The 8,859-nt window shown below is 41.3% G+C and overlaps 1 protein-coding gene across 1 annotated transcript; it reads left to right on the forward strand.

The window, feature by feature from the left end:
• Positions 1-257: 257 nt before the first annotated feature.
• LOC125231439 lies at positions 258-4,709 on the forward strand. Its single transcript, XM_048136897.1, has 2 exons — positions 258-1,266; positions 4,564-4,709. The coding sequence occupies exons 1-2, from the start codon at positions 389-391 to the stop codon at positions 4,574-4,576; spliced, it is 891 nt and encodes a 296-aa protein (XP_047992854.1). The 5' UTR covers positions 258-388; the 3' UTR covers positions 4,577-4,709.
• Positions 4,710-8,859: the final 4,150 nt, after the last annotated feature.

An 8,859-nucleotide genomic window follows, 5' to 3' on the forward strand; every position in this document is an offset into this window, starting at 1 on the left:
GACCTGCTAAGTTATACTTCCTGCATATCAATTAATATTGGAAATATTATTAGACACAATGTGGTGTATTTTCAGCATAGCTAATTTCACGTTCGATTTTTTCTTACGCTTTTCGTTATCCAGACTAATATTATAAATTGTAAAGTGTGTGTGTCTGTTTGTTTGTCCGTCTTTCATGTTGTGTATACATGTACCTACATCGTATGTACCTATCTATAGCTATAGATGCATAACCAACGCGCTCGCTCTGTGCCTTGTCAAACCACTCTTATTTAGTATTAAATCAGCAACAGCCACATTCGGTCGTTTTACTTATATACCTACCCGCATACATATCAGTGTCGAACGAGGATCTACCTACCGCGCGTGTGTAAAAAAATAATTAGTTATGTCGTTTTTGGGAAATTTGACTGATTTTGATCATAAAACCAGCGAGTGGCAGATTTTTAAAGGACGCTTGACACAATTTATTAAAATAAACGATGTGAAGGATGGAAATAAAAGTGGGATTCTAATAACTCATCTCACAGATGAGTCATTCCGTTTGTTGCGAAACCTCGCATATCCTACGGAAGTAGATGACCTTACTTATGATCAGCTGATTAAATACCTGGACGATCATTTTAAGCAGAAGAAGTGCACATATGCAGATAAGGCACGTTTCTATGGAGCGACAAGGAACGTAGGCGAAACCTTGGGAGAATGGGCGGCGCGATTGAGAGGACTAGCTAGTTACTGCGAGTTCGGCTCCGCTTTAGAAACGGTTTTAGCAGATCGTTTTGTCCTAGGCCTAGGTTCAGGCTCTGAACGTGACAAGTTATTCGAGCAAGATGCGTCGTCAATTAAGATTGGCCAGGCCTTGGAAATAGCGGAGAAAGCAGAATCTGCAAGGGAAGCGAAGGCTGTGATGACCGGTACCAGCACCATCAAGGAGGAGCCCCTGAATCGGATGAGTAGCGAGGGGCGGTACGCGGCAGGCGGCAGCGGCGGAGCTAGGCGCGGCGGCGGCGGCGGCGGCGGCCGCGGCGGCGCGCGGGCTCCGGCGGCGGACCGCGACGACCAGCGAGCGGTTTCCCGGTGCTCCGTATGCGGCATGAAGAGTCACGAGGGTGACAGGTGCCGTTACAAGACCTATCGTTGCCAAAAGTGTGGAGTCGTAGGACACTTGAAGAAAGTGTGTAAAAATGTGCGCCTCAATAATATGGAGTGTGATGATAATTCGGTCGAGCAAAACACTTGCGAGGAGTGCCATATGTATAATTTAAGGTACGTACGCACCAAACCGATTGAATTAAATGTTATTTTAGGAGATATGCCCGTAGTTATGGAATTAGATTGTGGATCAGGAGCGACTGTGATGTCATACAAATTGTACAAGCGATTGTTTTCCAAATACAAATTGGAAGAGTGTAATATTACAATGTGTTTATACGATGACCATAAAATCTCTCCTCTGGGTGGGTTTACTATAGATATTAAATATAACGGCCAAGTTAAGCCCATTAGTATATTTGTATTTAAAAATGACGGCCCGCCCCTTCTTGGGCGAGACTTTATGGCAGCGTTTAATTTAGAATTACGTACAAAGATAAATAAAATCAGTCACTGTGACGACGATGACGTAAACAGGTTATTGGAACAATACTCTGATTTGTGGCGTGATGAGCTTGGATCTTTTAATAAATTTAAGGTGTCATTGAAATTGAAAGATAATGCATTTCCTAAATTTTTTAAACCCCGTTCAGTACCCTTTGCATTAAAAGATAAAGTAGAAGAAGAATTAAACCGCTTGGTAAAATTAGGTATTTTAGTACCAGTTAACCATTCACTGTACGCAACCCCTATAGTCCCGGTTTTAAAAGAAAACGGCAAAGTAAGGATAGCTGGCGATTATTCAGTCACATTAAATAAGGATTTAATAATCGACAAATACCCATTACCTCGAATTGAAGAGGTATTTGCCAAAATTGGGGGGGAATGTTACAGTAAGATTGATTTGAAAAATGCGTATAATCAATTTTTGTTATGTGATTCGTCTCAAGAACTTACAACAATAAATACCTCTAAGGGTCTCTTTAAATACACTCGATTAGTCTATGGTTTAGCGCCAGCGCCAGCTATTTTCCAAAAATCAATGGAAACACTTCTTTCTGGAATCGAAGGTGTAAGTTGTTGGCTTGACGATATATGCATAACAGGTCCTAACAAAACAATTCATCTCAGTAGGTTACGCGAAGTGTTAACTAGGCTGAGCGACGCGGGTCTTAGGTTACAACAAGAAAAATGTGAATTTTTAAAACCGAGTGTCACATATTTAGGGTACGTAATAAATAAGGAGGGACTGCATACGAGTCCTGATAAGGTTAGGCTATACTCGACGCGCCAGAACCAAAAAATGTTACAGAGCTCCAGAGTTTTATAGGTGTAGTGAACTACTACAGGGTTTTTATTCCTAACGCTTCCAGCATCATGAGCCCATTACACGAGTTGTTGCGAGCGGGCGCGGCGTGGCAGTGGGGCGAGCGCCAGCGCGGCGCCGTGCAGCAGGTGAAGCGGGAGCTGGCCTCCGAGCGCACGCTGGCGCACTTCGAGCCCTCGGCGCAGCTGACGCTGGCGTGCGACGCCGGCCCCGCGGGGCTCGGAGCCGTGCTCTCCCTGAAGGATCAGGCGGGCAACGAGCGACCTTTGGCCTTTGCGTCGAGGTCACTGACTGCAAGTGAACGTAACTACAGTCAGATACAAAAAGAAGCTACGAGCCTGATATTTGGTGTGAAAAAGTTCCATCAATATCTTTATGGCCGTAGCGAGCCTTTTATACTTAAGACGGATCACCGACCATTGGTTTCCATTTTTAACAATAATACAGGTATTTCTGTGACCACGGCGCTTCGTCTTCAAAGGTATGCAATTATATTATCAGCATATAATTATATTGTGCAGTATACGACGGGTAAAAGTAATGTAGTAGCCGACTATTTCTCACGAGCTCCGTTAGCGGAGACGGTAACCGCTGCGGATAAGGAATTTGATAAATTTAGTTCTTTAAAGTTCTTAGATTCGGTTTTACCGGCGGTCACCGCGAGTGATATCGAGCAGGCTACAGAAATTGACCCTGTCTTAAAGACGGTGCTTAATTATGTTAAAAAAGGTTGGCCACGCAAGGTAAGTTGTAAATTAATAAGTCCTTATTTCCAATGTAAAACAGACCTGCAGTTTGAAAATGGGACCTTACTGCGCGGGCATAGGGTTGTTATTCCTAGTACCTTACGGCAAAAAATGTTATCGCAATTGCATAGCTCACATTTAGGCATAATAAAAATGAAATCCAATGCGCGCGCTCGGATGTGGTGGCCGGGCATCGATGCCGACATCGAGCAGTGGGCCGCCTCGTGCGCCACGTGCGGCGCGCTGCGCCCGGCGCCGCCGCGCGAGCAGCCGGCGCCCTGGCCGCGGCCGCCCGGCCCCTACCATCGTATTCACATCGACTACATGGCAATAGGGCAAAGAGTATACCTGGTAGTGGTGGACGCGTACAGTAAATGGCTGGAATGTATCTATATGAATAACGGTACAGCAACGCAAGAATTAATTTCCAAACTCAAACGTTTATTTGCCACCTTTGGGCTGCCACATGCATTGGTTTCGGATAATGACGCTAAAATAAATTGCAAGGAATTTATTACGTTTTGTTCCAGTAATAATATTCAATATATTACGTCACCTGTCTATCATCCAAACAGTAACGGGTTAGCGGAAATGGGGGTTAAAAATTCCAAGAATATGCTAAAATGTATTTTAAGAGAAAATTTGAAATTAGATATAGTACACGAAAAATTATTGGGCTATTTATTTGAGTATAGGAACAGCGTTCACTGCACCACGGGCGAAACACCGGCCAAGCTAATGTTCGGGAGGAATTTAAGAACGAGACTTGATTTAATTTCGCCACCTGTAAAACCAAATCGTTCTGAGCCTCCGCCGCATCGGAGATGTTTTGAAATTGGTGACGTTGTTTTAGCTCGGTGGTACAGTGCCAGGAAGGAAACATGGGAACATGGTATTATTAAAAGTAAAATAGGAAATAAAATGTATAACGTTTATATGTTCGATTTTGATTCTTATTGTGTAAGACATACGGATCAATTAGTTAAGTATAAAGGAAATGTTAGATTTAATATACCGTCCCGGGGACCAACATTTCCATCTCCACCGTTTACAACTGACGAGTGCCAGGTAGCCTCACTACCTACTCCTAGTGGTTCAGAGTCCAATGGTTCCGAAGGAGAGAGGAATGTAGTCTTGGGGGGGATGAGGTGTGGTCGGAATGCGACGGCGACGTCGGCGAGCAAGGGGCCGGGGCCCGAGCGCCGGCGGACGCCGCCGCGGACGGTGCGCAGGCGCAGGCGCCGGAGCCGCAGCCGGCGGCGCCTGCGGCCGTGCAGTCGCCGGCGGCCGCGCAACCCGTGCCACGGCACCAGTTGCGCCCGAGACAACCAGTAGATTATAAGATAAGGTGATTGTTAGTAACATTAAGGTTAATTTAATTATTTTAATTGTTGACAGGGTTCAAGACTAGTGTGGGAGGGATGTTGTGTATACATGTACCTACATCGTATGTACCTATCTATAGCTATAGATGCATAACCAACGCGCTCGCTGTGTGCCTTGTCAAACCACTCTTATTTAGTATTAAATCAGCAACAGCCACATTCGGTCGTTTTACTTATATACCTACCCGCATACATATCAGTAAACAAACAAAACCATGTTCATTATTTGTAGCTTAACTTAAATAAGGATTACTTTTTAACTTGTATTTTTTGGCAACCTTATATCCCGCTTATTCTTTACAAAAAATATTACAAAGGAAAATATTCTGAGAACGCATTGTATGTAATGACTTTCGTTCTCCTTGCTTCCGAGTTTTTGTCGTAAAATCTGCATAGCTAATGCAGCGGGAAAAATGGATATCTACTAAATTGCCTAAATAACTAGCTATTTGGATAAATCATACCTAACTCGATCTAGCTTACGAATAAATTGGGCTAATCCCAAATTCGACAAATCATATTCTGTCACAGAAATAAGAAAATGCCAGTGATAATCTTACCTAAACAAAGGATAGGTATAAAGGGTTTATTTGTGCGTTAATAAATAAATACAATATATATAACGGGAGTTGGGTCTTAAGCTGAGGGAAAGGACCTCCGATGCTCGTGCGGGCTCGTACCTGGTGCAAAGGTTGTCCATTGCCATCCAACGCGGCAATGCGGCAAGTTTAATGGGCACCTTTGCACCCGGTACAGCTCGCGGAGGTCTTTTTTATTAGTTTATAATTATATTTTAGTTTAGTTTTATTTAAATTTTTAAGGTACTTTAGTTTTAATTTTTATATTTTAATTGTTTAAGATTGTACATACTAGTCACTTTTTATTTATTGAATAAATTTATGTTATTATATATATAAAAGCTTTGGTAATATCGATCACTTTTTACATACAGCCAAAAAAATAGAGGCCGCACAGCTAAATTACCCATCGTCTACACTCCACAGCGCTACACTACATACTAGGTACATAAAAGAGTAATAGAAAGACACGACACAAAGCGTTTCACTGTCGAAGCGATAGTGATTGCGACCTTGATTAAACTGACTGTGTGCGTATCCGAATGCACAAACGCTCACGAAACGCTCACGATAATATCTATTTCGTAGCTATCTACCTCTATCGCTCTTGCGTATTGGCGCGACAGAGTCAGACTACATTTCTGCGGCGTTTCGGTGGCATTTCGCGTCGCAGAAATGCCATTACGCCCCTGTTTTGTTTCGCACTTTACAAAAGAACCAAGTTAAACTTAATCAACAGGATTAATTGGGATTCGGGTTAAAATACCTGTGTCGAAATAAATAAATGCTAGTCCATCGATCAATCGACGAGTGTCGGCCGCCAACCGCTCCCTATATTCACAGGGATTGCCTCGGGATGATTTATTGTCTTCAGGAATATGTACAGAGTGGGCGTATATCGGAATATCGAGTGGATATTTTCTCAACGTATTATCTTCTCCAATGAAAATCTGCAAAATAAACATTGATGTCTACTGAATAAAGTTCAAAACGTAAAAAGAAAAGTCTAAGATAGAAAGGTTGAAAAGATAAGCAGTCGATATGAACAAAATCTCAGCAGGCTTCTACAAATGACGTTGGCAAATCTGTTTGCAAGCGAATTTAAGGCGCGGTGAAAATACGCTGAGCCCAAGGGAACAATAATTAATAAAAAACCGTTACAAAGCTTTTACTCAATGGATTATTGATAGATATAAATTCAGGGTAAAAATATAGACCTTCATTGTGTACCTATTAACCAACCTGCCAATAGTTTACGGGCCGTATGAAAATAGCTAAGCTTAATCTATTAATTTGAAGAAAGTTTCCAGCACGTTACTTGTGTATTCACGCTTCACGCTATATATGAGTATCGTTCGCCGTAATTGATTCCGTGCCTACGAAACTTGGTCGGGTGCCTACTAACTGGCAGTTTGCAAGCAGTTAAATTCTGTTAACGGCTTCTGATATAAAGAAACTCGCCAGCACCTATATTATGGTAGCGTTTTTGACACTTGTCATTTCACGCAATCATGCGTCTTTACGCACTTACATGGTTAGAATTAGACCAACATGAGGACTATAAAATTATTACATTATTCTTAGCCCTACATAATAAAAGAAGGACTGTGCGATAGCAAAAAAATGACCTTTCCTGGAAGGAAGCTTTGTCAAAGACATACTTATATTATTTGGAAGAATTAGGCTGGTATTACCTACGCTAACAAACAAGCAACACACTGTTGGTCAAGAAAATTGATATACATACATATTAGAGACAAAGAAACCAATTTAATTATATATTGTTTAAATGGTTTTAAATAGAATTTTCCTTCTATTCATAATTACATTGTTATTTCCGGTCATCAAAAGCTGCAATCAAATTTTAAAATATTTTAGATTCTCTTTTATTTATCCCTCTTTTTATAAAGCCCTCTGTAACATCATCACATTGTTTAAATTTTTAGGGGACGATAAGGGTTCAATTGGGGTTTATTTTTAGTCTTGCCGGTTCAGCCGGTTTCAGGATAAATTCAATGTAAACTGAGATTTGTCAAATATTTAGCTTGTACTTACTCGTTATAAAAGAATTGACTATAAAATAAGCATTTAGTAATTAAGCATTCAGTAATTTCTGGGAATTACTTATATATTTTATTTAGAAAAAAACTGTTTTAAGTAACACAGAGTTTGCTACAGTTTACAATTTGTAGCCTGTTAGCCGCTATATGGCAGGCGATAAAACTACGTATACGTAATCCCGCGGGAGTACTCCGACTTACGTCGCTGCAAGTCCAGGAACACAACTCACATCGGGTTAGCTTCTGGAAGGTACATAGGTACAGTCAACACTAATCAAAAGTATCAGGCCAAAACTATATCTAGGTATATTTTCTGTTTGGCCGTGGAGTAGCGCTGATAGTCCACTATCAATTATGTTTATCAATGATCATAGAAATATGATCATTATGTGCAGGGTTACCCTACGTCACTCGCTCGTGATCGCTCGTTAAGTACCCGCTCGCATTTGCCTTGAGGTAACAAGTGGCCGAGGAGCGCCACGCGCCCGCCTGTGTAGTCGCGTGGCACGTACCTACTATTCTTCTGAGTTTTACGTAGTAACTTATTAGTATTAGATAAATAAACCGTAGGTATTTATCATTTTGCGGGCAAGTGCCGTCCTTTTTCTTCACGTTGGAGTAATAGGGAGGCATACAGACCTATGATCGTATTTCTATTATGATAAACATATGGTGTACTTTCGGCCGTAGACGCACGCGGCGAGCGGTGGTTCGCGCGGCACGATCAAAATGTCTATTTTCGAAAGAACCTTTGTCACCTTACGCGCTGCTCGTACCCGTCGTACCGCTCATCGCGACACCCGCTGCGTTCGCGGCTTCATTACAAATAATTATACTGTAAAAATATTACAATATGAATGCGAAGTGATTTATCTCCTTTTAGATTTTTTTCCGCTATTAGAGGTGCTGACTGTACCTTGTACTCGCACTTGCGAGTGTTTGTGCCGTAATCGCTTCAGAAGTTTCACCACAATTCTTTTGTTACTAGTACTTTGTAAGATGGACGAGTGTAGTGATATTAAATAGTTACTCTTGGAGTTTCTACTAAATTACGTATGTACTACTTATTGTGATGTACAGTCAAGCAATTGGAACCCTAAGGCCACTATAGAACTATGTCACAGTGACATTAGAAATCAGATTATAAGAGATCTCTTACTGCTTGTCATTTTGACATGGTTGTAGAGTGGCCTAGGGTTCCAATTGGTTGATTGAGGTGAGTGCTTGAAGTATTTAGCTTTTACCCGCGGCTTCGCTCGCGTTAGAGAGAGACAAAAAGGAGCCTATGTCACTCTCCATCCCTTCAATTATCTCCACTTAAGAAATCACGTCAATTCGTCGCTCCGTTTTGCCTTGAAAGACGGACAAACAAACAGACACACACATTCCCATTTATAATACTTTTTTTTACTGTCAACGTCACTCGTGTGAATTTGAACTTTTACTAAAAATGGTTCATGGAAATTTAAATGAACACATACACCGCCAGTTTTTTGAACAAACCTAACACTACTAACCACTCGGCTGCCTTTATACAACGTGTTTCCGGTATCACTCAAAACCTCAGACACCCAACAGATTTTTATTTTTTTAAACTCATCTAGAATATTCATCTTTTAATCTGATGGTTACTTTTTTTTTAATTGAATTTTTAGATAGATTTCTGTACAG

This window comes from Leguminivora glycinivorella, chromosome 11, assembly GCF_023078275.1.
Source record: "Leguminivora glycinivorella isolate SPB_JAAS2020 chromosome 11, LegGlyc_1.1, whole genome shotgun sequence".
NCBI classification, from domain to species: Eukaryota; Metazoa; Arthropoda; class Insecta; order Lepidoptera; family Tortricidae; genus Leguminivora; species Leguminivora glycinivorella.